The sequence below is a fragment of the Muntiacus reevesi genome, chromosome 5 (genome assembly GCF_963930625.1).
Source record: "Muntiacus reevesi chromosome 5, mMunRee1.1, whole genome shotgun sequence".
NCBI classification, from domain to species: domain Eukaryota; kingdom Metazoa; phylum Chordata; class Mammalia; order Artiodactyla; family Cervidae; genus Muntiacus; species Muntiacus reevesi.
In genome coordinates, this window is record NC_089253.1 from 95,586,532 (window position 1) to 95,614,464 (window position 27,933).

The 27,933-nt window shown below is 60.9% G+C and overlaps 1 protein-coding gene across 3 annotated transcripts; it reads right to left on the bottom strand.

Annotated features, from left to right (window-relative positions):
• Window positions 1–373: 373 nt before the first annotated feature.
• On the bottom strand, window positions 374–27,909 carry ARHGEF16 (Rho guanine nucleotide exchange factor 16). 3 transcript variants are annotated; one of them, XM_065935904.1, is made up of 15 exons: window positions 27,695–27,909; window positions 18,848–19,448; window positions 17,006–17,051; window positions 15,898–16,067; window positions 14,251–14,307; window positions 13,675–13,835; window positions 11,104–11,256; window positions 10,817–10,946; window positions 10,034–10,108; window positions 9,627–9,719; window positions 7,503–7,654; window positions 7,133–7,321; window positions 6,189–6,262; window positions 5,560–5,661; window positions 374–4,596 (listed from the first exon to the last, which is right to left on the bottom strand). In XM_065935904.1, the coding sequence occupies exons 2-15, from the start codon at window positions 19,427–19,429 to the stop codon at window positions 4,457–4,459; spliced, it is 2,124 nt and encodes a 707-aa protein (XP_065791976.1). In that variant the 5' UTR covers window positions 19,430–19,448; window positions 27,695–27,909; the 3' UTR covers window positions 374–4,456. The 3 variants fall into 3 exon arrangements, with proteins under 3 accessions (XP_065791976.1, XP_065791977.1, XP_065791978.1); XM_065935905.1 differs by lacking the exon at window positions 27,695–27,909 and adding an exon at window positions 23,029–23,092; XM_065935906.1 differs by lacking the exons at window positions 18,848–19,448; window positions 27,695–27,909 and adding an exon at window positions 17,620–17,699.
• Window positions 27,910–27,933: the final 24 nt, after the last annotated feature.

The following is a 27,933-nucleotide window of genomic DNA, read 5'->3' on the forward strand; positions in this document are numbered from 1 at the left end:
GGGATCAGATGCCATGATCTTAGTTTTCTGAATGTTGAGTTTTAAACCAGCTTTTTCTCTGGTCAGAGGCAGCCAAACCCTCATGTAGATTGGACTCGATAAGGTACTGTGACCTTCACAGAAGTACTGATAGGAGGTTTAACTTTTAAACTGGAGGAAATGTCATCTCTTTAATGGAAGGCAGGGACGGGGGAGCCTGGTGGGCTGCTGTCTAGGGGGTTGCACAGAGTCAGACACGACTGAAGTGACTTAGCAGCGGCAGCAGCAGGGAAGGAGGAAGAGTCAAGCAGAATAAGAAAAGAGGTGAAAGCCTGATTGAAATGGTTACAGATGATCAAAATCAGGCCCCTAGACTGCATTAAACATTCTTCAGCATTTTATTGATAAAACACATACCTGGAAGGACAGAAATATAAACATCCAAAGTAAACCAAAAGCCGGACGATGAGTTTTGATATTTTAAAACGGTGTGTGCAAAGCATAGTACGTGACTGTATGTAAACATTTTCACATGCATGCATGAAACATAGAGGCTCAGAAACTCATAAAGCAGTGGTGGGTTTAACAGATGGAAATAATTAAACTGGTGATTTTCAATGTGCTATTTATTAATACAGAAGACAATACAAAAGCAAGACAGCAGTGATAACATTTTAATTATCTTTATACACATGCTATATATATATATATGCCTATATTCATTTATTTATATTCATACATATACACATCTATACTTAGGTCTATAAACTTCATACTCAACCAACAGAAAATAATGGAACATTTAACAAAAATTTCTTCTTTGAACAGTAATAAAGAAGAAAATTTAACAAGGTTGATGATTTTTTTTAAACATTAAGCAAGAAAAAATTACGGAGGGTGGGAAAGTTAACTACAGACACAGAGAGTAAGATATAAAAGGGAATATTATGAACAACTAGGTACCAATAACTTTGAAAACTTAAAAAAAATGGATACATTTCAGGAAAATATAAACTACCAGAAGCAGTGTAAGTGGAAATGAAAAACTTGAATAAACCAATAATTTAAGTTAACACAAATAGTTGTCACAGCTCCCTCTCCCCCTCCCCCTGTCACCACCCCAGGAGGGCTGGATCATATGTTGGTGGAGGGGCTGGGCCAGACCCCTGAGACAGGAACTTGTCTGATGTGAGTTCTTCCAGAAATACTAAGTAGAGGAAACTCGACTCAGCTCATTTCAGGAGGCCAGTACCAACTGGCTTCTCCAATAGGTGATGGTAGTACGAGAAAAGAAATTTACAGACGTGTATGCAGAAAGGCTAAGTAAAATACTAGCTACTCAAAAATATTGAAAAAAATAACATCCACTTGATCCAAAGGGACTTGAACTTGATGAAACCACAAGGCGGGGACTTCCCTGGCGGCCCAGGGGTTAGGACTCCGTGCTCCCACGGCAGGGGGCCCCGGTCAGGGGACTGACATCCCACGTGTGGCAGAGCACGGCCAAAATAAACACAGGAATGTTATCTAGAACAAATAGAAAAAAGCCACACAAGGACTTTAGCATCAGAAAATGTGCCCAGGTGTTTGGGTGGGATGAGTCATACCATGGTCTGGGTAGAAGCAGAGAGCATTTGATAGAGCTTGGCACCCTTTCTCTTTTTTTTGGAGGATTTTTTAAAAAATTAATTAGTTTAATTGGAGGCTAATTACTTCACAATATTGTGCTGCTCTTTGCCATACATTGACATGAATCAGCCACATGTCCCCCATCCTGAACCCCCCTCCCACCTCCCTCCCCATCCCATCCCTCGGCACCTCTTTCTGATGAAAGTTCCTAGAAAACAGATATAGAGAGGCGCTTTCTCGATGATGGCTGCGTGCCAAGAATCTTCTGCTAGTCGATTTGGGAAGGCGATGGATTCCGGATCTCAGTCCCAGGAGGCCGCCCGGGGCTCCTCGTCCCCTCCCTGGGCTCCTGCCTTCCCCCACCCCATTACTGGTCTCCACAGCTCTGAAGTGACAGCCTGTTTCCTTCCTGGGACTGGGGGCGGAGGCTTGGCTTGAGTCATGCTGGGCCCCTCAGACAGGACTTGGGTTAGGCCCAGTAACCCTTGTGGGAAGAACGAACATACTCCCTCAAAGGTGGAGAATCAGATCGTCACTCACTCCTCCTGACCCCAGCAGAACCTGGGAGACCCCAGGCCACAGCCCTGGCTTAGACAAAGAAGAGCTGTCAGGCCTGTGGGGAAGGGGAGAGGGCAGGAGACAGATGAGGAGGGTTTAAGACTTTGGCAAAGTGGGCCATGAAATAGAGATGATAGAAATGCATAAAACCCGTAAAAATATACAGTTCTTCAATGCCACTAGTAAACAGAATACAACATCAGATCCCACTTGACTTGGCAACAGGCCCCAGAAATACCAGAATTTATCTGGTGAAAAGATGTGAAGCCCTTCACAGTTTCAGAGGATCTCAGGGTCGGCCTTCAAGTCCACTGGGTTCCAGTGACTGGGAGGACGGGTGGCAACTGTGGGAGTGGGTGGGGGTGTGTGGCACAGATGGGGGTCCCATATCAGGACCTGCGTCCACTTTGCAGAAGGAAACCAGCTGAGGCTGCAGACCCCAGGTCAGTAACCGAGGACGCACCTCAGAGCTTTTCCATCATACCAAAAACACTCCTGGAAAAGGATGGGCGAGGGCTGGCCTGCCCACCTGAGGGTCAGGGGAAGAGAAGGGGCAGGGGTGCTGCAGGGCTTACACAGTGACACTGTCCCCCCACTTCTGCCAAGGGTGCACACATGTGTGTGCACACACACACACACCCTTGCTCTTCACCCTGGTCACCAGATTGTCCCTCAGCAGCTCCAAGAAAACAGTATGGAGTTAGCTCACAGATAGGAAAATGGAGCCCCTAGATTCCCACCTGACTAGGGGGAGGAGCTGGGCCTGATCTCTGGTGATCCCTCCCCCCAAGATCATGCCTCTCACACTGAACCTGGCCCTGCACCATCCTGCAGACGCTCTGCTCAGGATGGCTCTTCCAGCTGCCAGAGGCCATGGAGGTCACCTTGGAGGTTAAAGGAAGGAGCTGCCCCTCCCTCCTGGTGTGGAACACCCCCACCATCAGATTCAGTGGGCGGAGCCTGGATCAGCCTCACCTGGTTCAGGCCCCTGCCAGCCTTCCTCCTGCAGCCAGCCCCAGGGATGGGTGGAAGGAACAGAGGGCGGGTCTCCCCCAGTCACTCTCCGCTGGTCGTGGCAGGGATCCACACCCCAGCTGTCATAAGCATGACAGGGCCCCAGCAGGGCTCTGGCAGATCGTCAGAACACTGGGAGCCCCCACCCCAAGGACCGCGCTGCCAGGGCCAAGAGAGGTGCTGGGCATGGGCTGGAAATTGGCAGGGCTGGCAGGGGTTTCCTGGGAAAGTGGACCTGTCCTTCTCACACCTAGCCCAGCAGCACCCAGCCACCAGCTGGCCATACCCTCTCCTGGAGAGCAGGACACTTCTCCCCCTGCCCTGAGCCCAGGCCAGCCCACCTCTACCCACCTGCAAGTACCAGGGGGTCCTTGGCAAGCAGATTGGCTGGGAAGTGGGGCCATTAAGGGAGGTGAGGGATGGGGGGAACACCCTAGTGGGGCTCCGCCAGAGGTTCTGCCATGTCCCCGAGTCCCCAGACCCACTGACCAGGCTCAGCTTCAAGGGGCTTCATGGGAATGACCCTGTCTATAACATTGCAGGTGGACAGATGGGCAGGCCAAGGACTGGCACAGGGTGACCATGAATGTGGGCCCAGACAAGCTCCCGGGGCCCAGCATAGGTGACCACACATGGGGGGCCCAGTTCTGGCCCATGGCACTTTGGGAATTTTGCAGGGACTGCTGTAGCCTTTGCTGGGCCTCACAAATGTGCAAATCCAGGTGCTGAAGAAATACTTTAATGTCTCAAAGTCACAACTTCAGTGCTGGCACCACAAAGTCACCTCTTCCAGTTGGCCCACCTCTGGGAACACGGGGCAGCCGTGGGCACTAAGGCTGGGGCAGGACAGGCATGGGAGGGAGACCCCTCCAGGTGATTCCCACTCTTCTCAGGGCCATCTGCCTCGGTCACACATCCACCGCCTAAATGCCCCCAGGTGCACAGGGGACAGGACAGGGCAGCCAGGAGCTGGGGAAGGGTGAGGCCAGCAAGCAGGTCAGGCAGGGCTCCTCTGGGGACACAGCCTGGGGCCAGGGCTGGCATGGCTCCTGAGCTCGCCTGGAGGATGCTCCCCGGGAGGATGCTCCCCCGAGGGTGTGTGACCATCCTCCTTGGAAGTGTCCAGAGCCCATGCTGCAGCCCACCAGGCCTTGGACCTTTCAGGCCCCAGGGGCCAGCCCACCACGCTCCCCAGGAACAGGTGGGGCCACTTGCTGGAGCGTGGACTGACACTGCACGGCCGCAGCCCGGCCTGGCGAGGTGCCGGCAGACCTGGCTACACGTCCGTCTCCACACGCAGCCGTTCCATCCTGCGCACGTTGCCCTCCACAGCCACGCGGCTGGTGATGCTCCGGGCGATGTCCTCAGGGAACCAGCCCGTCTCTCCATCCCGCAGCCTCTCACCATAGAGCCATCCTGGATCCAGACACCAGGCAGGTGAGGGTGGGGCCCCTAAGTCGGGTCCTCAGCCCGCAGAGCTACCGTTCCAGAAGATGCCAGGGTCAGGCATCCCTTGGAGCTGACCCTGCCCCAAACCAGTGGCCTTGCTCAAGGTCACGCGGCCAGCTGGTCTTCCAGCAGGTGCTCGGCCCTGACTGGCCTCAGGGGCTGAGCTCGCTCCAACCAGCCTGGCCCGTCTTGAGCAGCTGCTCGCAGGGGCTAATCTCCTGCTTAGGACACGGAGTGACCAGGAACCCACTTTCGAGCCGGAGACTCTGGTTCATGGGAAGACAGCCTTGAGGCAGGCTGTTGAAGGGCGCCCTGGGCCCAGTGTGAGCCCATGCAGTGCTTGCTTCCTTAGGAGACTTGGGGTAGCTGCCCACACCGCTGTGCTCTGAACTGTGGGCAGGGTTCTCAGACCAGCCTGTCGGCCCCTCCTCTCCGCCAGCCGCATGCAAATCCCAGGCCCATTGTCCCCCATTCTGTGCATCCCCCAGGCCCATCACCTGCCCTGTGCACCCCACCAGGCCTATCACTTCCCCACCCCGTGTACAGTCCCCAGGCCCATCACCCCCCCATGCACCCCCCCAGGCCCATTGCCCCCGTGTGCACCCCCTCAGCCCCATTGCTCCCCCACCCCATGTACAGCCCCCAGGCCCACTGCCCCCCCATGCAACCCCCCAGGTCCATCACCCCCTGTGCACCCCCCAGGTCCATCTCCCCCAATCCATGCACCCCCCAGGTCCATCTCTCCCCACCCGTGCACCCCCTAGGGCCATCCCCCCATGCAACCCCCAGGCCCATCGCCCCCCTGTACACCCCCCGCAGATCCATCGCCCCCCTGTGCACCCCCCAGGCCCATCTCTCCCACCCCGAGCAACCCCTAGGCCCATCTCCCCCGACCCGTGCACCCCCCCAGGCCCATCACCCTGCGCTCACCATCTTCCTGCTCCAGGATCAAGACCACATCCGCCTGCTGTAGTGTGATCTCGTCCACCTGCTTGGCCAGGTAGGCCTTAGTGATCTCCACCTGGAGCAGGTCTGGGGAGGGCAGGCATCAGCGGCAGGACTGTTTCAGGGAGGGGGTGGGCAGGGCTCCTGTCCCAACGCACCCGCTGTGGCCTGGTCTCGGTGAAGCCTGGGAGTCCCCAGGTGTCCCAGCGCATGGACACTGGGCAGCTTTCCTCCGCTAAAGCCGGGACCCCTCCCGAGGCTGCGGGACCTGCTGCTCCCGCCTTCAGCGCCAGCAGGGGGCGCTCCAGGCTTCTCAGGGGCCAGGCAGGGCCCGGGCTGGGTGACAGCTCTACGGGCCAGTCCACTCCAGCTCCTGGGCCCCAGTTTCCCCGGTCACTTGGCAGCTGGGAGGACGAGGTCCTGAGCCAGTGCTGGGTCTGTGTGCCCAGATGGACACACACGTACCTAGGGTAGGGCCCCTCCCGGGCAGGTCACCCTGGGGGAGGCTGCAGGGTGGACTGAGGGCTGGACAGCACCTCTTCACTCCAGGCTGACCCCCGCCCCCGGGCAGGGAAGGGGCTGTGAACCCTGCTGTGTGCAGGGCAGCCTCTCACCTCCTTTGTTCGGGGGGCCCCGCGCCTGCCTCTCCCGGTGCGTAAGTGCCGTGATCCACCGTGCGCGGTCACTCCTGAGGGCAGGGTGCGCGTGAGTGAGGCCCGAGGCCGATCCCACCAGCTGATGACCTCTGCTTCACGCCCCCCGAGCCAGTGTGACATGGTGGGAAGATGGGGGTCCCTGAGCCCCCACAGTCTTCGAGGTGTGAAGGCAGTGGGATGAAGGTTTACGCTGCCCGGGCGCCCTTTGGTGAGCCAGCCCTGAGTGGGAGGTGTAAGTGGGTGACCCCGCTGGTCGGCCTGACCCACTGCGCTGGGGTGGGGCCGAGGTGCAGGAAGTCAGACTCAGGAAGGAGCGGCAGGCAGGCCTCCCCCAGGCAGGCTGACCTCCCCCAGGCAGGCTGACCTGAGGTCTCAGTTGCCTGTGGCCACAGACTCGGGCAGCAGCTGCACCCCCACAACCCAGGCTGCCCTGCTTCCTGGAGCTGGTCCAGGATGCCCTGTCCCCCATCAGTCCGCTGTTGGAAATAGAGCCTCGGCTTCCCTCCTGGAAAGGGGCCCTGCTGGTGGAGGTGTGGAGACCTGGCCAGTACCTCTCTGTGTGCTGGTCCCCCCACTGTTCTGACTTCATTGTCCCCCACGGTCCCCACCCTGTGCTCCAGCCCTGCTGTCCTCCTGGGTCTGCTGGAGCTCCCTGCCCAGGGCCCCCACCAGGCACCCCCCCTTCTCTGCCTGTTTTCCCTTAGTTCTCGCCCCCTTGGACACAAAGGACAGTTGAGTTGCACATTTTGCACTGGCATGTCCTCCCCCAAGCCCAAGAGTGTGAACTGCATGAGAATTGGGCTGGCCCTGGCACAGTGCAGTGCCTGGGAGCCCTGGATCAGCCTCCTGTCCCCACGGAGCTCTCAGGGTCCCCCCGCCTCTAGGAAGCCCTCCCGTCTTACGCGGAGTCGGAGGACAGCAAGATCTTCTCCCGGCGGCCCTCGCTGTTGTGCAGGAGGGTCAGCTGGAAGGGGTGCGGAACAGAGGAGCTGCGGTTGCCGCCCCCAGGCAGAGAGGCCTCTGAGGGCTCCATCTTCTGGACCTGGATGTGGTCCACCTGGGCATAGTCCTGGACCATGAAGCTGTCCTCGCTGTAGGGAGATAGGTGACTGGCCAGATGCTGCAGGGGTCTGTGGGCAGTCTGAGGGCCAGGCAGCTGGAAGGGTGCTCCCAAGGGCCGGCCCCAGCCCACCTCCCTCGCTCCAAGGCCACAGCTGCTGCCCGCTCCTCATCCCAGGGCCATGCAGCCTGGCGTCCAGGGCGGGGACCCACCTCTTCTTCTTGGTGACCACCAGGACGTCATTGAACAGGAACAGGTAGCACGTGGGCCGGCTGGCGAGTTTTCGGAACAGCCCAGCTTCCTCCACCACGAAGAGCTCCCCGCGCTTCAGCAACCATCGGGAGGCAGAGATCAGCGGGAGGGACTGGGGGGCAGAGTGGAGATGGGGTGAGTCCTGGTGGGAGCAGGAAGGGACTGGGGGGCAGGGTAGAGATGGGGTGAGTCCTGGTAGGAGCAAGAAGGGACTGCGGGCAGGGTGGAGATGGAGTGAGTCCTGGGGGGGTGGGGCAGGAAGGGACTAGGGGGCAACGCAGAGTTGGGGTGAGTCTCACAGGGGCTCCTGGGATGAGTCCTGGGGGGCAGGGATATGCAACCGAGGGGACAAAGCCCTGCCTCTGAGAACAGGGTGACCAGGCCTCCCTGGGGCTAGATCGAGGAAGGGAGAGCTAATATCCAGGCCTCAAACAAAGGGCCATTCAGCCTGCGGACAGAAGCCCCATGGGGCAGCAGCTCTGTGCCAGGCCAGGACCCAGATCCTGCTCAGCAGGATCCTCCAGCCAGGCCTAGAGGCCCACTGGGCACCTGCCGAGGGCTTCTCTGAACCAGGTGGCTTGGCCACACCTGTGCAGACTGCGAGGGGCCCCCTGATGTGCAGGACCACACTGGTGTCCAGGTGCCTTTCCTGTAAATGAAGTTCCTCCCCGCTCCGTGGCCTAGAGATCAGGCTGGGCTAAGGGGGACATATGAGAGGCACAGGCAGGCAGGACACCTCATCCCTGCCCACAGGAGTCTCACGTCACCGTGGCCAGCACCGACGCCCTGGTCTGCTAAGCTAGCAAGAGATGGGGAGAGGCAGACAGAGAAGACTACGCAGGGGGGTGGTTGAGGGAAGCTGGGAGGGCCTGCCCACCAGCCTCTGCTTCCCAGACATGCCCCACCCCATACCCCACCCCTTATAGGGGCTTTGAGCCCCCTCGCCCCAACCTGGGCTTGCTGCTCCCCTGCCCCCAAGTCCTCCAGTTTTGAGAGATGCGGATAGGGAGTAAGAGCCCCGCTCAGGGGTCAGCCTGGCCTGAGTCTGGGTCTTTGCAATGGCCAGGGACATATTTCACTCCAAACATGAACTCTGCTGCCCGGCCAGGGAGAGGATCAGGACCTTGGCCAAGGGTTCAAATGCCTCCTCTGTGAAGCCCACCCTGACCCACCCTCAAGTAGCCTGCTGCCCTTGTCTGAGCCTCCATGTCCCCCTTCCATAGCTCCACTGTCCTCCCCTCCCGCCTGCCCATGGCGGGTTCCCATCTGGCTCCGGCCTGCCCAGCTGCCTCTGCAGACTGGAGATCAGCAGCTCAGTCCACTTGATGATAAGCTGAGGCCCCACCCACAGAGCTGCCCCAGGCTCCCTCTGAGTTTCCAGCCCACCCCACCTTGCCCGCAGGGCTCTGCTGCATACCGGCTGGGGTGGAGTAGCAAGGTTAGTATGGCAGGGAGGCGGGGGAGGGGGCGTGGGGAGAGGCTGCCTTCAGGCCCTGATTCCAGCCAGCAGGTCCCACTGCCATGGGCAGTGGTTAGGGCAGTCCCTGGACCACACAAGGATGCACTAGTCTGTGGGCTGGTGGAGGAGCTGTGGGGGCAGAGGTCTGAGCTCTGCCTGCTTGGGAGGCACTGTAGGATGCCGAGACCTCCACCACCGGACCTTCAGACCTGCCAGGGACAGGGAAGCTGAGTGGCTCTGAGGTCATCCAGCCCTGGCTCCCAGCGCAGCTGACAAGGAGCCCTAGCCCAGGGTGAGCCCTGCGGCTGGGCCTGCCAGCTTCCCCAACTCAGTCGCCGGGTCTGCCCTCTGCTCCTGCAGCCCTGGGGGTAGGGGCACAGACTGGAGAGAGGCCCACCTGCCCTGCCAGCCTCAGGCAGGAGAGCTGGAGCTGAGTGAGCTCTGTGGCCAAGGGGGCCTCTCTCAGGTGGGGAAGGGGCTGGAGAGGCAGAGGCAGAGCTCAGTCCCAGGCCTCACAGTGGGGGTGGGGATCACCCCCAGAAGCCTGTCTCCAGCCTGCAGCCTGGGGACAGTGACCCCTGACCTCAGCAGGGCCGGGACCGGGGCGGGATTGGGGGGCACCTACCTTGACCTTGCTGAAGTCCAGCTGTGTGTGCAGCGTGTACATCTGCTCCATGCGCTCCATCTTGTGGGCACCCTCATTGCACTGCTTCACCAGCTGCGGGGCGCGCACAGGAGAGCGGCTGCCGCGGGCTGGGCCACGGCCTGGCTCCCCACTCCCACCCCTCGTCCAACCTGGCCTGGCTGCCTACGGCACTGGCCCTCATGGCTGCCCTAGTCCCCGTCCTGCCCAGGCCCACTGACTGTGTGAGCTCCACTCTCTCTGGGCCTCAGTTTCCCCACCAGCACGCAAGGAGCTTGGGAGGGACCACCTGGAAACCCTCCCTGCCCCGCCCTCAGGGTCTCTGCAGTCAGGCTGGGCTGGGTCCCCACCTCATATATGCGCCCCCTCCTACTCTGGGTCTTCCTCACCTTGCTGATGGCCTTGAGCGCACGACTGGCTGCTTTGTACCTCTCGGGGTGGCCTTGCGTCTTGAGGCAGAGTGTCTGCAGGAAGACACTGCATGTGAGAAGCCACGAGCAGCCTCCTGTACCCTGGCTCAGCGGCCTCCCTGGGGCAGGGGCTCCCCAACCAGTGCCAGACCTTGGGGCACTCAGAGGGCTCCGGCCAGGCCTCACCCCTTCAGTCCTTGGCTGTCCTCATCCAGCAGGGAGGGCCCCAAGCCTCTATTTCTCCATGTCCCAGAGGGCCCCGGAGGGTCTGATATCCTGTCTGCCTGGGACGCTGACCCAGGAAGCATGGGCCACAGGTTGCCTCTCAGAGCTCAGCTGGGCCCTTGTGTGCATGTGTGTACATGCTCTGTGCCTGCCGTACTGAGCTGGCATCTCAGAGCTTGAGCCACTCCAGGGAGCCTCTGGGGATGGTGACAGAGACTGGGTCACCCCAGGTCCACACAGGACAACTGACCGAGGGGCTCTGGGTTGGAGGCAGTCACAACCCTGGACTGACACTCGGCAGGGGTCTGGGCGACACCAAATCGGACTCGGGATGTGAATGTACCCCGTGACCCACCAGGAAAGTGAACAAAACCCGCCAAGTGCTGGAGCAGCTACCAGCAGAGAAAGCTCTGTGGGCAGCCATGGTCACCATGGCGGTTAAAGTCATCTTATAATTGTCTTCACAATCATATGTAACAGACACTCGGCGAGGTCAGGAGGAGCAATGCCAGGCCTGGGCCAGGGCCGGGCACTCACGTCGGTCAGGAGGGGCAGCCGGGTGACCCTCTGCATGGGCAGGATCAGGAAGGAAATCATGGGCAGACCCCCACACGCCGGCCGCTGCTCGATTGCCCGCAGGGCCTCCCGGAAGGTGGCGTTGCTGCTTCTGCAACAATGAACGGGGTCTCAGCTGCGGCGGGCGGCCCGGCTGGTCCAGAAACGGGAATCAGAGGGAAGCCGCAGAAGCTGGGCTGCGAGCAGTGAGGCGAGGGGCCTGCTCCTCCCGAGGCCCCCTCCCACCCTGCGGGCCCGGGCCGGCTCACGTCAGCCGCTGCAGGGCACGCTGCTGGTAGACCTCGTTGGAGCAGTAGGAGATGTAGGGGTGGAAGTGATGCTCCGCGTGCTCCTCCAGGATGTCGCTGATGTCCTCCACGCACACCTGCGCCTTGTGTCGCCGCTCCAGGTCCTCAAAGAACCTGTGGGTGTGGGGATGGGGGGCCAGGAGCTGCTGGTCTGTCCACGGTCATGCACGCACGCGCACACACACACGCACTCACACACACACTCAGCCACCACAGTGCGCACCAGGTGGGTTGGCTGCCCAAGGCGCTCCTCGGAAAACCCCAGATCAGCTCCTGAAACCTGAAATAACTGGGCATATACCCATGGCCAAATCCAAGGCCACTCCCTGTGAGATTCTGGCACAGATTCTAATTGGCATCATGGGATGCAGACAGGTAGGACCAAGAATTTGTCGCTTTGACTTGATTCCCTGGGACTTGGGTCAGAAATGCCCAGATCTGGCTGGAGGCCTGGCCCCTTCTGCCTAGTTCAGGGCCGGAGCAGGGGTTCTGCTCCTTGCAGGTGATTGAAAACCCTCAATTCCTGCTGGAGTCCCTGCTGAGGCTCATCCATAACTGGGGACTTGGGGAGGGAGGTGAAGATAAGTGAGCTTGGCTGGTGCTAACCCAGGGCTGCCTAGGGTTCCGCTCCCACAGGTATCCATTGCCTTGCGGCTGGGCCTGGCTGGACCCGCGTCAGGTCACCGGTGGTGTCAGCTGCTGGCTGGAGCCTTGGTTGCACCCTGCACAGCCAGAAGGTGGTGGACCCCGAGGCCTCATCACGTGACCAGGCCCTGGGCAAGGCAGCTAGGGGCCTCCCACCCCAAGAGCTCTGCCCCTGTGCAAAGCCCTTTGTCTCAAAACCCCTCCCCATGCCAGCTGCTTAGACCAACCCCGGGCTCCAAGCTACGAGCGAGCGTCTCTACCCACATCCGACTCTTAGAGCCTGCTGAGTGGGGCTGGCGGGACCGGCCGGGGCGGTGTCTGGGAGATAAGACAGCCAGCTGATCTTCAAGGGCATATAGCAGAGTCCCGAGCAAGACCTGCCCCACGTGGGGAAGCCAGCTGGCCCAGGCAGCCAGTCCAGCACGGTCCTTACCATCCTCCCGGGGTGAGTATGGGGAGCAGGGGGAGGGGAGGGAGGAGGGCCCAGGTTCCAATTCTGAGGACACCAAGGAGCCCCCAGCAGCCCCACCCAGGACCCGTGACAGGTCCCTCCACCCCGGAGGAAGATCGGAAACCTCACCAATCTATGGCTCCCTGCCCTGGAGCCCTTGGCTCTTATTATCCTTGGTAAGCCTGGTGAGGGTCTCAGGGAGGGGGAATGAGGCCTGGCTTGGAGGTGGGCAGGGGTCCGCAGGCCCCCACTCACTGGGCCCGAGCCTGACCCTCCACTCATGATGGGGCTGCCCTTCCTGTAAGTGGGAGCATTCTGAGAACTCCCGCTTTGGGCAGATGGGGACCCCTCCAGATCCTGCCCCAAGAGGGAGGATTGGTTGCCTGGATGAAGGACCACACACACGTCTGTGTGCATGGGCAGCCCACAATGGTCAGCGCCTCTCACAGGTGACACCGAGAAAGGTCTGGGAGAGCTGGCCCTCAGCAGCTGACCCCAAATAGCCAGTTCCTGGGGAGGCCTCTGGGAGTGGCTAAGAGCTACCAGGGCCAGCTCAGAGGTTCAGGGAGGCCGTGACACCCCACTAGGGGGCAGGGATGGAGTCTGGGGTCTGTGGAAGGCAGAAAGAGCAGGGTCCATGTGTTCAGCCCCGCCACGCTTGGGGACACAGGACAAAGGTCAGAGCTGCAGAAGGGGGTGGCCCACCCCAGGCCCCCACTGAGTCAGGGGCTTCAGACTTCCCACAGCCAGTCATTGGAGTCCTGTGGGAAGTGCCATCCCAGGAGGGAGATGGCCCTGGGTTCCGTGGGAGCCCTGGGACAGCAGACTGGGAGTACTCAGTGAGGGGGGTCCAATACCTCATCATTTCCCACACTTCACCCCAATCTGCAAGGGGGTAGGCAGACTGAGTAACCTCCCCCTTAGGTTAGGGAGAGGACGCCGAGCTCAGGGAGACCGCAGAGGGTGTGACGGGGCTGCCTAGGATGCAGGGCAGCGTGGGGTCGGACCACATGGGTGCTGACTGGACCTCACCCTCCACGGAAGTAAACACATACACACACACACACACACACACACAGGCCCAGGCCTGCAGCTGCACACCTGGCCCCTCCTCCACCTCCCGGCCCTGCAACCAGAGCCCTGGGCCGGGCCCCAGACGCCTCCTTGTGGAATATGACCCCGGCCTGCAACTCAAGGCTGCCCCCGCCTGCTCCACTCTGCAGGCACCTCATGCCTTGTCACTGGCCTTCTGCCTTCTGTGTGCCCTGGGGCCAGCTCCTGGTGGCTGCAGGGCCCTTGCGGTCCTTGTGCTTCCTGCCCTCGCAAGGTAGTTCCAGACCGTCCATTCACACTGCAGACCAGGGTCACTCGGAGCCCCGGCCTTCCCACCCTCCTGAGAGCCTGGGCCACTGTCGGGGTTCCGGGCTGGGCCTCACCTCCGGCTGGCGCTCAGGACGTCTGTGATGTTGGAGAAGAGGTGGTGGTGCTCCATCTGGGTCATGGTTGCCCGTAGCTCCCGGGACTGCAGGAACTCGGCCACCAGGATGCCGAGGCTGTGCTGGTACGAGAACTCGGACGTGAGGATCTCGAAGATGGCCTGGGGTGAGAGCAGAGCGGATGTGGGGCAGCTGTGCCCCCTGGCCCTGCCCGCAGCCACCCTGCCACACGGGGGCCTGGCCCAGGGTGTGGTGGTGACAAGCGCTCAGGCTGTGGGGATATGATGGGGGCGCAGGACTTGGGCACCCTGGACAGGACCTGGCTGGGGCTGTCAGCACAGCTGTGGTGGTGGAGGTGGGTGGTAAGCTGCTCTCCTGGGTTTGCACTCTGGCAAGGACTCCCACCCTCGTGTGGAAAGTGGATAATGGTAGTCACTCCAAACTCTCACCATGCCCAGGGCATCAGCCATCATTGGTACCAGGAAATGGGCAATGAGTGAGTGGGTGACATCACCATGACTGCTGTCCCTGCCTCTGTCTGGGCTGTCAGAAGCAGGCGCCCCACCTACCCCGTACCTCCTGCCTCTTGCGCTCCTCAGCCGGAAGCTGTTCCAGGATGCCCAACTCCACCACCTGCAGACAGCAAGGCTTGAATCATGGGATGTACCTTCCAGATGCTCATCTTCTCATCGGACTAGAGCCAGCGTGGATGGCAGAGCTGCCCCTCATGGCTTGGCACAGTGGGGCTGCTGAGCTGGCCTGTCCCGCCTCAGTCCCATCACCCACGTCTCTCCTCGCTGTGGAAACCTCCCCTGGGAAGTGCCCGGGGCAGCCAAGAGAGAGCATGGGTGTCCAGAGGGAAAGGCCAGCAGGCACCCGAGGCAGTGTGGGGGCCCTGTCCTACAGAGCTGCCTGGGGTGGCAGGTGGGAGGTGGTGATGGTGGAGAGGCAAAGAGCCCCAGGAAAGCTGAGGGGCGTGAGGGGGCGCAGGGCCGTGACTCAGGCACACCTGGGCCAGGTGAGTCAGCACCCTGCCCGGGAGGTAGGGTTAACAGTGTTCCAGCAAGGCGCACTGCCCCTCTCTCTACCCTTCAGACCCCCTGGCCCCCAGCTGCCCTGGCTAGAGTGTGGCCTGCTCAATCAGGTCACATCCCTGCAGACCATCGGGGGAGCCCACTACAGGACTAGGGCCACTGGATCCTTCTCCCCTCCCTACCAGCCTGGGCGGAGGCTGCCACCAGCGCTTGGGCTGGGAAGGTAAGTCCCAAGCTCCCTCCTCGGCCCAGAGGCTGGGTTGAGACACCCCAAGCTCAGATGACCGAGAGCAGAACCTCAGATACCCTTCTAGGGTGCAGCATCCTGACCCACCTCTGACACCGGAGGTCATGTCCATATAGGCAGCTGGACCCAGGCAGGTGGGAACACACGTGCATTTCCAGCCCTTTTCAGCTGTCTGCCCTCACCCCGCCCCAGAAGGGGTCCTCCCTGGCTGGTGACCCCACGGCAGGCAGTGTCGTGGAGCTCAGTAGGCGGTTGGAGTGCCTCAGCCCCCCTCGTGCCCCGCGGGGTGTGGATGAGGAGCCTTGTCATACCACAGACAGAAGGGGCAGCCAGGGGCCCTCACCCCACTGCCCACCATGCCCACAGCCTGCCCTGTAGCTGTTCCTTGGCTCCCAGGGGATGGGGCAGCAGCCTGTGTGCCCCGGACCAGCTGCACCTTCCTGGGGAGCGAGAGTTGCCTCTCCGCTTAGAGCTCGGGGGCCTCTGTCTCAGCTACACTCTCCACCGAGACCCCACCGCCCTGCTTGGAGGGGACCAACCCCATTTTCAGATGTGGAAGGTGGCGGTGGGCCTGGTAGTGCCACGTGGCTTCAGTCTGGCCTCTTCCCTCCCTTCCTGCCTCCTCACTCGGACCCTCCAGGCACAATTCAGGGTCAGCGCCCTGGGAAGGGGTGCCCCATGCCCACAGCTCCCTACAGGTCAGCATGAGCCGGAGCAGAGGGCATTACAACTCACCTGTGGGATGCCTGTCACACACACACAGATGACAGCTGCCTCTAACCTCTCCCCCAGTAACCCCTCAAAGGTGCCCCATGGGGCAGGCCAGCTCTGAGGCATCAGCAAGATGCCCTGGAAAAGTGAGCACAGACGAAGTGCTTCTAGGAGGCTCCCCGCTCACTGGGAGGATCACCCATGGCCTCTCCCCGCCACTGCAGCCCCTACCTCTGGGAGCTGGCTCCAGGTGATCTGGGGGGGCCGGTAGCTCTTGACCACGATGGGGGCGTCCACTTTCCGGGTTCCCTCGGGGCTGGGGGGCTCATCGAGCAAGTCATCGTCGGATTCGTGGCTGGTGTTCAGGCCTCGCTCCCGGATTTCCTGGTACAACCGGGGGTCTGGGGATAGGGGGCGTGTCACCTGTAGGCCTGGGGGCTCTGAACGGTCTGGCTCCCCCAGGGACACACAGGTCGAGTCCCCCCCCGAGGAGGCCCTGAGAGCGTCAGGTGGTGCAGGGCCCCCCAGAGTGGGCTCCTCTCGGACCGGCTGGTTCGCATGGCGGTGCTGGGAGCCCAGGGTGTCTCTGTGCCAAATGTGGCACCTTTGGACCAGGGCTAAGCAGACAAATTGGAGCGCAGCAGGGACCAAACTGCACGGCCTGGGGGATGCAGGGGACCGAGGGTGCTCCGCAGTGGCCGCACATGGCAGCCCCACTGGGCAGGTGCCTAGCTAGTGGCAACTGAGACAAGCCTCTCCCTTCCAAACGGCCCCGAGACCTGGGGCATTGCTGCTGCTCTCCTGGGGTCTGATCCTGACGCCTCCCTAAGCCCGGGCCTATGCTGTCCACAGAGGCTGGGGCTTGAGGAGAGGCCTGTCCAGCTGGAGCCTCTCATACCCATCAGTGGCTCCATCCTGGCTGGGAGGGCACCTACCCCTCCAACTCCAAGGGGGTCCTGGAGGCAGCCCACCCAGGGTGAATGCCCTGCTCTGGGCCCTGCCACGCCCAGCCATCACCCATGGCCCCAAGCCTCCAACACTGGGGTCCCATGGACGGTGTGACTGCTGCCCAGGCCTTGGTCTCACTGGCAGGGCCTGGTGCACAAGGTGTGTGTGACAGACAGCTCCTGCGAGTGAGCGTGGGGCCTGTCTGCCCTTGCCCCACCCCTGGCATGGCAGGGTCCAAGGGAACTTTCCAGGCTTATCAGAGCTGCAGGGCCAGATGGACCACCAGACCCTGGAGGGATCCCACCCAAGACGTTCACCACCTCCCCAGTGAGAGCAGCCCCCGGCCCAGTCTGGCTGCTGCTGTCCGAGGGGGTCCCTCGGCTGCACTCACCGTCTTTGAAGGAGCCCTTGTGGGCACGTTTCCGCCCCAGCACCTTCTGTGCAGAGAGACACACAGGTGGTCAGTGGGAGGCGGGGTGGGCGAGGGTCACAGCTTTCCCTTCTCCCAGCCCAGAGACCACTGCACACTCCAAGCATGACACCACGCCTGATGGGAGGTGCTCCGCTGGGCATGCAGAAGGTGCACAATAAATGTCGGCTCCACAAGGGATGCAGGGCCACCAAGCAGAGGCCAGGGCAGGTAGGACAGTATGGGATGGGGGCTCAGAGTGGGCAGGGCAGGTTACCGAGGGCTGGGCAGGTTCAGGAGGGCTGCCTGGAGGTGGAGGCGTGTAGACACGGGGGATGCCCATGAAAGTGGGGCATCACGACCAGGCCTGGAGGGAGGCTGGACATTACAGCTGTGGCTGGGAGATGACCATGAGGGGTGCTGGGTGGGGAGCTGGGGCTGCATGCATGCCCCCCAGGTCTGGGACCTTGGGCGGCAGGAGGAGCAGGGCTGGCAGGTGAGCATCCAGTCCCAGCACAGGCTGGGGTCCCTGCAGCTGATGGGGTATGGGTCTGCAGGGATGATTCGGGATGGGCAGGGCTCTCGGGGCCCCACACCCTGGACCCTCCAGCTGCTGCTCTGAGCCCGCCTCCTTGTCCAGGATCCTTTTCCCCTGACCTCGCAGGTCTGTGGCTTCCAGGAAAGAAGAAGATGGTTTCTCAAAACAAGTTGGGGCCTGAAACTCCCCGTGCTGGTTAGGGCTATGGTGCTCCCAGCGCACTTGGCTGCTGCCCCTGCTACCCATCACCCCACCCCCCACCCAGCATCCCCCACCCTCGCCCAGCACCCCCATCCCTTCCGCCTCCAGGTCTGGGTGCCTGTTGTTGCCTTGACCCCTCCTCCACCTACTCCCCTCCCCCTGTGTCCATGGTTCTGCTTTAATCCTTTTTCTTCTGGGGCCCCTTCCCCCAGGGCCCTGAGCTCCTGGGGACCCCCTCCTCTGTGCTCTCTCAGCACCCTGAGCCCAGCGCATGGTGACCCCATAACACCCTGTACCCCACCATCCCGGGAGCTTTCCCAGGGCCTGTCAACCCGGTGGCTGAGGGCTCAGGAAGTGCCGGCTGGAGGCACAAAGCCAGCATTAATGATGAGGACCCCGCAGGCCTGGCCCAGGGCGGGTGTGGAGAGTTGTGGTCCAGGCTCTCAGGCAGGTACGGCAGGGGTGCCTCTGCCACCAGGGGTGTCTCTAGCCTGAGGACAATGACTCAGGTCCTCCCCTCCCCTCTGCCTGCAGCATCACCAGGAGGTGGTCTGGGCTTCTCCCAGATCAGGGCCAGCGCTTATGGTCTGGGCAGGAGCCCATGGTGGAGGAGGTGACCAGGATGGCACCCTGGGCACAGAGAGCCCTGAGTCGGCTGTCAGGCAGGGTAGCAAGGGACAGTATGCAGGGGAGCGTCCAACTTTGGACCTGTCATCAGCCCCCCTGAGTCCCTGACAGGAAGCCCTGGGCAGACAGATCCCAGGCCAGTTGATGCAGCAAAGCCACCACTGAAACCTGTCCTCCAGACAGGCTAGCTCCCTCCTGGGGCTCAGAGCGCCCGCCTCACGCACTGCTCCCCGCTGTGGCTGAGAGCCGGGATGCTTTCAACTTCCTGACCGAAGCCTCCGCTGCCTCATCTATAAAATGGGGACATTCACACTCTGTTCATAGAGCAGCTATTGGGCTAACAGGAATGAATCCCCCCAGGAGCCTGTGCAAGCGGGCACTTGCATGATGATGTGAAGGTGTGGTCAGAACCCCTCCCACCTCCCTCCAACCACTGACCAGAGAGACGGGGCTCCTACCTTATTTTTGGCTGCAGGTCGAGGAGGCTGGCTAGGCTCCTCAGCCAGAGCCTGGAGCTTGGGCGTGAGCTGGACAGGGCCCCCTTCACTGCCCGGAGACCCCAGGCCCTTCATGGCTGCCCGGTAGGACTGGTTCCTCAGATTTCGTTTCAGCATCCCCCCGGGACCAGTGTCCAAGTCCATGTCATCCAGGGAGAAGCTGGGGGCCGAGAGGAGCTGGGGGTTCCGCCGGGCAGCCTCCTTGCTGAGCATGGCTGCCCCGAAGCTCTGGTGGCGGGCCGGGGTCTTAGCCTTGCTGGACACGGCCAGGCTCCGAGGTATCAGCTGCTGTGTGCCCATCTTCAGGGCTGCTGGGCTCTGCGTGCTCAGGATGACGGTCCTGGGCTCCTGGGACTCGGGGGCCGGCTCCGGGGGCGCTGGGGTGTCTGGCTGGAAGGCAGTATTGGTCCTGCTGTGCAGGGAGCTGCGGACCACTGGGAGCCCAGATGCTGGGTTCCCCTTGGCATCTAGCCGCAGCTCCGAGTGGAAGCGGTATTCCAGGAGCTTCTCCTCCACGGAGCTGTCCGAGTACCGCTGGGACATGCTGAATGGTTGCGGGACCCTGGGGGAAAGGATGGAGGTGAGGGCAGCCCCGATCCAGCCGGAGCCCGGGGTACAGTCAACCAGGATCCGGTGCTCAAAGGCTGATTTTGCCACCTGAAGCCGAGCTGGCTGTTATATCGCCCACAGTCTCCGGGAGTCCCCAGGAAGTCAGTACACAGCTGGCCAGAGGCACTTGGGAAAGCTTGGGACAGCACAGACCTTCAGGGACCCGGGTGGACGACAGGCTGTCTGAGCTTTGGGGACCAGGCAGACACAGACTGCAGAGAGGCTGGCCTGGCGACGCCTCTGTGCTCCCTCTGCTGCGGGGTAAGTTTGCAGCAGTGCAGGTGTGTAGCCTGGGACCACAAAGATCTGGACTGGAAGAGCCACTTGGTCTCCTGGCACCATTTCCCACGGCCAACAAGAGAACAATCAACAGTTCTGCCTGCTGGACTTTTCTGAGGCCTGTAGCAGACAGCGCGGCTGCACCCCCTGGGGTACTCGAGGCCAGGTTCTGAGGGGCGGGTGTAGGTGTGATGTCTCATCCAGCCCGCAGGGCACCACGTCTCCATTCTCACTGGGCAGAGAGGCTGGGGCCAGTCCCACCCGGGACCCAGGGCAGGAAGCGACAGATCCAGGATCTGAACTCAGGCCTGTTTGACTGCCCTGACTCTCCACCCCACACACAGTGAAGCCACCGTGGCCGTCATCTGCATGGCATTTCCCTGACTCTCAGCCCCACACCCAGAGAAGCCACCATGTTTGTTGTCTACACGGCCTTTCCCCGAATCTCAGCCCCACACACAGCGAAATCATTGTGGCCACCATCTATACAGCCTTTCCCTGACTCTCAGCCCTATGCGCAGCAAAGCCACTGTGTCCGCTGTCTACACAGACTCTCCCCGTCTCAGCCCCACACGCAGCGATACCACCATGGCCGTCATCTACATGGCCTTTTCCCGACTCTCAGCCCTACACACAGCGAAGCCACTGTGGCTGTCGTCTACACAGCGTTACCCTGGGCCCCGAGACACACTCGCCCTTTCCCAGGCTTCTGAACTTAGAACAGGGCTGACAATCCGTCTCCAGAGTCTTGCCAGGCACAGTCACGGTGTGCACGGGAACCCAGAAGGGAGGGGACATTTGCAGAGCTCTGACCCTGAGCCCGCAGCGCCAGCACACACTGCTGCTCCCTGGGCACCGCTGTGGCCTGTGTTGGGTGCCTCCAAGGACAGCTGGCTCTGCCCGCATCCCCTCGGATGGTCCAGCCTGTCCCTCCCAGCAGCCTGCCCCACCTTGGCCCTTTCATCCTCTCCGTCCTCACCCACCCCCATCCTCCAGCCCTCGGCTGGCCTGGCAGCCACCGCCCCTCACCAACAGGCAGCCCTCTGTCCCATCTGTCCACAGTACACCCGCTTCCCTCCTCCCAGCATGGCCAGGCCTCGGCAGAAGGATGAATGTCCCTCCTGGCAGAAGCTTCAGAAACTGCCACAAGATTCCCGCCATGCCTTCCCCTGCAGCGAGGATGGCGGGCATGTGCGTGGGGATGAAGCCCCATGGGCCTGGGGTGAGCAGGGCCCCACAGACCGCGTTTCTAAGCACTTGATGGAGTTACTTGTTGCTGCAGCACAGACTGGCTCACTCTGGCTGGAAGCACATCATTTAGCCAGTGTGGACGGGTACACGCCATCTGCCACACCCTGGGCCTCTTGGGCACCAGCCTCAGGCCACTGACCAATCCACCCTGAGGATCTTCTCTCCCATTGCCACTGTCACTTCCCTCTGCTGCTCCCTATGCCTCAGTTTCAAAATCTGTAAAGTGGGCCCAATAGTAATCACCCCCCACCCCACGCTTCCTGAGGTTGCTGGGAGGGGCAGGGAGCTTATACATGTAGTGCTTGAATAGGGGCCTGGCCACCGAGCAACTGGGGGCGGGGGGGTCACTAGTGCTGAAGAGAAGGTCGTCTATGAGCCTCAAGAGGATCAGCTGGTGGTTTAGAACCTCACAGGATCAGAATGTAACAGGGAGGGAATGTGCTCCTTTCATTCTTTCCTATTTACTTTTAAGGGAAACAAAGATAGCCACCATTCATCCATTTCTCATAGTAATGTATGTAGAACTTCTGAACGCTCAAGTTACAAAGGCCAGTCAAGGGTGGGAGCCTGTGTTTCAGATGGAGAACTAAGGCTCCAGGTCACCGGCCCAGGTGGCCCTGCTGGCAGGGAGCCTTGGCTCAGAGCTTCACCATGGTGCCCCATGCCACTTTCCCTGCAGGTCTGGGGAGGACCCTGGGGTTCACCCAGCATCTCTGTGGGAGGGAGGGAGAGCGCGTCCTGCCCTCTCTCACCTACAGGGGCAGCTGGAACGACTGGATCCCCTCCCTCGGAGGCCTGGCTTTCCGCACCGCTCTCTGCCCCGGCTCACAGGTTCTCCACTAAAACCATCCCAGGAAGGCTGTGCGGCTCAGGCTTCCGTGCCCGCAGGGAGCGGCTGGCCCTGGAGCCCTGGCCACCCGCACAGCAGGGCGACGGCCCACGCATTCCTGGGGACATTCTGAGTCACCAGGCTGAGGAGGGCAGCCACCCTAGGCCTCTGCAGGCGGCGCCGGCAGCCGTGGGCGGGTCCATACCTCCCCCCATCCGCCTCCCCTGTTAGCTTGGCTGCACAGTACCCAGGACGGGTTGAGAAACTGGTTTCCTGCAGGTTTCCATCTATGCACACGAAGCAGATTAGACTAGGAAATGGCAACACACGCCAGTACTCTTGCCTAGAAAATTCCATGGACAGAGGAGCCAGGCAGACTACAGTCTGTGGGATCACAAAAAGTCGGACATAACTGAGCACACACACACATGTGAGCATGTGTACACACACACACGTGAGGCAGACGCACCCGAGGGGTGTCCGGGAGAGACCCTGAGTCCTTTTCTCTAGCCATGGTGTATTTACTGCAGGGCAGCTACACTGTTATAAAAACTCGCTGCAGGCACTGAGAGGCCTGCACCAATACTGTGGTGCCCATGGACCCCCCGCCCTGCCCCTCATTCTTCCTTCTTCCCCGACTCCTCCCCATCTCAGGCTCCAAGCCTGACCCCTCCTTGAAACCCCAGCCCAGACCCGGCCAGTGGCACGGCCTCTCCCAGGAGAGGACAAAGTCTCTTCTGGAGCTGGAAGGTACCAGATGGAGCCAGTCAGGCCAGCCCCTGCTGGGTGTGACCTGGGTTCCAATCACGGTGGCCGCACCCACAGGCCTGGGGTGCCACCGGACCGGAACCCAGGCCTGAAGGAGGGGTGCACTGTGCCAGGCGTGTGGGCTGATATCCCTACTCTGCATGAACCCCAGAGCCTGGGCCTGGCTGGAGCTGGCTCCTGGGGCTGCAGCCGTCGCAGGGCCCGTCTTCTTCCTCTCCGGGTTGAGCTGATCAGAGGTACCTGGGCGTAGGTTCAAAAGTCCAACAGCACCAAGAGGCTGATCCTCCTAGACAGGCGTCCTCGCCTCACGCCCCACCCCCACCCTGCCTGCCACAAAGCACCATTCTCAGCTTCTCGGCTTTCTCCCAATTTCAAACTAGGCTCAGCTAGTTACTCCATCTCCTACCTGTGGGCATCACCCACTGTCTCCAGCCCAGCGGACGAGGCTCCAGCCCAGCTCGGCCATACCCTGTGGGTGTTTGTCTTAGCCTGGCCCGCCCAGCCTCCCTCCCATTAATAATTCCTTCTTGTTTACTGGCTGGTTTTCCTCCTGTTAATTTTCCCGTGCATTCCAGTGCCCCTGCCCCAGGCATCTGGATGGTGTGCTCACAGGGTCCAGGCATCAGACCTCCCTTGTTAGGCCATCCCTTGCCTGCTTTCAGGGCAGGAGCTGGCACCCTGGCCCCCACCCTGCAGCCTGGTCCTCCCCTTTCCTCCTTCCCTCCCCACTGAGCTATGGCCCACCCCCTGGCACCTTCCCAAGGCAGGGTCATAGGAGGAGACCTTTGAAAATGTCGTCTTTGTGCCTGGAGAGTCCCACTGGAGATGATTTTATTCAGGAATGGAGGAGCGCTGGTCTGACCTCATCTCCTTGTCATGACCGGAGGCTCCCCAGCCCTGGTCACTGAGGGTATGGGGCCCTTACTTTACTGCTCACAGGAGGGATGCAGCCATGGATACGCATTCACTCCCTGAGCCACGGGCTCACGCGTCCTTTTAGGTCCGCACGTTTTCTGGTGCTATTTTTTTTTTTTTTTATCATTTCTCCCACCTCTGATGCTTTGGTCTCTTTCTGGAATAGCTGTTGCTGAGAACTTCTCATTTCAGACCTCTTCTTTCCTTTGCCTTTCGTCCTCCTTTGTGGGAGATTCCTGTCTTCCACCAAATGTTTATTTTCATGGTCCCATCAAGAGTTCTCTCCTGCTCTTGATGCAAAGAAGCCTGCTCTTGTTTCAAGGATTCCACGTGCTGTTTCAACATCCCCATTGGCTTCCACTTAGGAGTCAGGCATGGCCTGGTTGGAGACCTGTGTGCCCTGTGGGCACACACACAGGAGCACATATACACAAGCACACACTTCTGCCTGGCAGGCTCTTTGGGATTCCCTACTGGGACTGTGTCTGGGGACTCCTCCAATCAACTGGCTCCAAAAGCCTCTCTTTCATCATCCTCACTGGAAACTGGCCTTTGCCTGGTGTCCTGCAGGCAGCACAGGGGAGGGCCCAGAGCACAGACTCAATGCCAGCCATGTTCTCTGGGCAATGATGTCGCTGAGAGAGGCCAGACATCCTGCAGTGACCACTCAAGCCACAGGGGCAAGTCTGCTCCCCAGCAAAGGCAGCCCTGGAAAGCTCCCCAACCAGTGTCCATGGTGACAAGGGCTGTGTGTGGTCCATCTGTCCCTCTGTCCCCCTGAGGAGTCTGTGCATCCTTCAGGAGCAGGGATGATTTCCTGTCCATGTCCCCACAAACAGCTGGGCTCAATTCCCAAGCTGACACGTGAATGCTAGTATTATGGGCACTTGTCCTATTTCTCTTCTGGGATCCCGTCTCCCTGAAGAGGTCCTGGTGAGCTGGGCGGAGAACTAGCCTGCTTGGTACTTTGCTTCAAGCAAGCAGAATCCACCAGGGCAGCACCATCAGAGGCTCCAGACCCACCTGTGCCCCCTCCCAGGTGACGCTCTGCTGGCTTCAACTCAGAGGGGTGTTGGGGAGGCCCCCACAGCTGGGTCCTGGGAACCACAGGAGTAGCTTCCCCCGTGCCACTTAAGCAGCCTCTGAGTGTCCCCAGCGCATGTGCAGGGGTGGATGGGTAAGGGCCTTCCCTGGTGGCTCAGACTGTAAAGAATCTGCCTGCCATGCAGGAGACCTGGGTTCGAAACCTGGGTTGGGACGATTCCCTGGAGAAGGAAATGGCAACCCACTCTAGTATTCTTGCCTGGGGAATCCCATGGACAGAGGAGCCTGGCGGGCTACAGTCCATGGGGTTGCAAAGAGTTGGACACGACTGAGTGACTAATACTTTACCTTCACAGCCTCCCTGTGTCCCCAGTACACATGCAGAGCTGGGTAAGGGGCACATGGGGCTCGGTCGGTCGGGAGGAGGGGGCTGCTGGGGTGCTGAAGGTGGAGGTGGGGACATCTCCGGCAGCCTCAGGTGACCCGACTCAGCCTGTCCAGTCCTAAGCTGCACTTGGCCCTGACCTGACTCTGCCTTTCAGGCTGGCCTGGCCCAGGGGCCCTTGCAGCCCAGCACCCCTGGAGCCTGCGTTCTTCCCGAAAGATGGGCTTCTTGGACCCCAGGAGGCTCAGCACCATCCCGTGGGCTGCCCCGAAGAAGCAGTCTTCCTGCCTGGCCTGGGGCTCTGATCACCGAGCTCTCACAGTCACCAGGATCCACACGGCACCGACTATGGGACCTGCCACCCCTCGGGTGAGGTCACCACGGCACCTCCATCCAAGGGGCATCTGTTCCTCTAGGTCCGGCTGATGAGACCCCGCCTGGGCGGGGCTCAGCCTCCCCAGCACTGTTCACATGACCCTGTCTTCGCTCAGGCAAACTTGACCCACCATGATGGCCTCGTGCTCAGGTAATTCTGCTTGGCCAGGCTGGAGACTGGGAGTCACACGGAATCCGGGGCAGGACTGGGCTTCATAAACCACACAGCACACAGTTCTGTCTGCAAGGTGGCTGGGACAGCTGGAGGCTCCTGCAGGTAGAGCCCCAGGGACGCTGCTCAATACCCTACAAGGCACAGGACTACCCACGACAAGGAATCATCTGGAAAAACTGTCTGCAGTGATGAGGCGGAGAAACCTTGTCTCAGCTAACTGGAGATTCACCCGCCTCCATGGGGGTTGGGAGACCCTCCTGGCCGCACTTGACCTGGCAGCTGGAGGGGGTTGGTGGGCCTTGTGCACCTATGACACCTCCGGGCACTGCAGGTTATCACGGAAACCACCCTCCTGGCTCAGCTGGCCAATGGCTCCCATCCTGTCTCTCAATACAACCACCCCGAAAACCCGGTCACTGTGCCAGGCATGGCTGGCACAGATGCTGTTTCCCCTGAGGAGCCCCGGATAAGAAATCAGAACGCTGACTTGGACAGACAGCCTGGACAGGTGACCTCGGGCATCCTCCAAACACCTTCACGACCCCTATGTCTCGCCCCTCACTGATCTTCTGGAAGGTGGACATTTCCCTGCTCTGCTAGGCAAGGAAACCAGGTGCAGAGGGAATGTGACCTGCTGGGGTCAGGCTGACGGTCAGCGGAGAGCTGGGCGAGGAGCCAGGCCCCGTCGTGACCTAGATCCTCACTGCCCCAGTGGGACGCCTGGGTGAGCAGCGACTCTCCCTGGAAATAAAGACGCTGATACAGGTGGTCAGAGGCTTTGGGCAAGGCAACTGGCTCAGGCAAAGGAGATAAGCAGCTGAGATCCATTCAGAAACTGAAACTAAAATTCCGGGACCCAGACGTGGGGAGTGCCATGCCCAATGGGTCACGCACAGACAGGCGTCTCAGGGGCAAGCCACGTCTCGCCACCTCACCTCTGCACCTGGTTTCCTCCCGTGTAGGTGAAGAGAATCTCCGTGTAGGGTCAGAGACAATCTCCCGCCCCTCTCTTAACCCCCCGGGGAATCAGAGCCCTTGGGGAACTGGCATGCTCCCATTCCCCACACGTTCCTCCCTCCTAGGTGCCCAGGTAAGAGAGGGTGGGGGGAGGGGCCTCTGCCAGCTTACCATTCCCCCTGCAATGCCAGGGAAGACCGGGGGAAACCCTGGGTAGTGCTCAAGACGTGATGCCGGCTTCTACAGCCTGTGGGCATCATCAGGGCAGCGACCAAAAGAGGAGCCAGCTTCAGCTGAGTCAGCACCTAACTGCTCCCCTTTCACAGACAGGAAACTGAGGCCAGAGGGCTTAAGTAACTTAGGTCACACTGAGCCAGTATTTGGACCTGGGGCCATCACGTCCAAGCACTAGTCACTGGGGGTGCAGGGTAGACAGGTTGGCCTGACAAGCACCCCCTGAGCCCCCACACCAAGAGGTGCAGACTGTTCAGCCCCAGGTTGGATGCAGAGTTACCCCCACCACCGATGTGGTCCCTGCTGAGCTGAGGTTCAGCTGAATCTCAAAACAGATCCTTGTTTCCGGGATGCAGAAACGGAGGTTGGGCAGCTAGGACAGGGGTCTTGGAATCAGTGGGACCCACAGCTTCAGGAGCCTAAGCTCACCCTCCTTAGCCAAGAATGAGCAGGTCCCCTCCCTCTGCCCACAAGGGTGGGGAGGGGTCCTCATTCTTGGGGCTGCTACACTTGGTACCAAAGTGGGTTTGGGCAACAGATTCTCCAGAGTTGTTGGGAGGGTCGTTTGCTCCCTCCCTCCACCCGCTTTCAAAGGTCCCAGGGGCTTCCTGCGGATCTCTCAGCCCTCAAGCCCCAATGGGCTGCAGAGTTCCCCTCCACGGTGAGGAGTGTCCCCTAGGGCTTAGAGGAGAAAAGGGAGCGGGCAGCTGGGACGCTTGAAGCCCGGGAGTGGGGTCAGGGGCTCTAGGTCCAGCCAGGCTTTGTCCCCTCCCGCTGTCTCCGCTGGGCAGCCACTGCGGAGGGAGGGAGCCGCAAAGTGTCGCGGCCCCTGGGGCGGGGCTTTCCGAAAAAGCGAAGGAGAGGAAAGGGGCCAGCCCCCTCCCCAAGGCTCATCCCCCGCCTCCACCTCGCTTACCCGTCCCTTACCCGGCTCACCTGTCTCCCAGGCTCACTTGTTTCCCCCTCTCACCTGTCCCCCAGGCTTACCTGCGCTGCAGGGCGGAGGACGGAGCTACGAGCGCGTCAGCCTGTCCAGCCTCCAGGCTCCGCGCCCCAGCGGGCGGCAGTTCCCGGCCCCGCGCAGTGTCCGGCCGCTCGGTCCCTCCCCGTCCCCGCCCCCAAACTTCCTGTGCGGCCCAGCGGGAGGCGGTGGCGCTCCGGCCCCGCCAGGTGGGTGGCCAGGTGGAGCAGGGTGCGCGCCCGGCGGCTCCGGCTCCGAGTGCCGG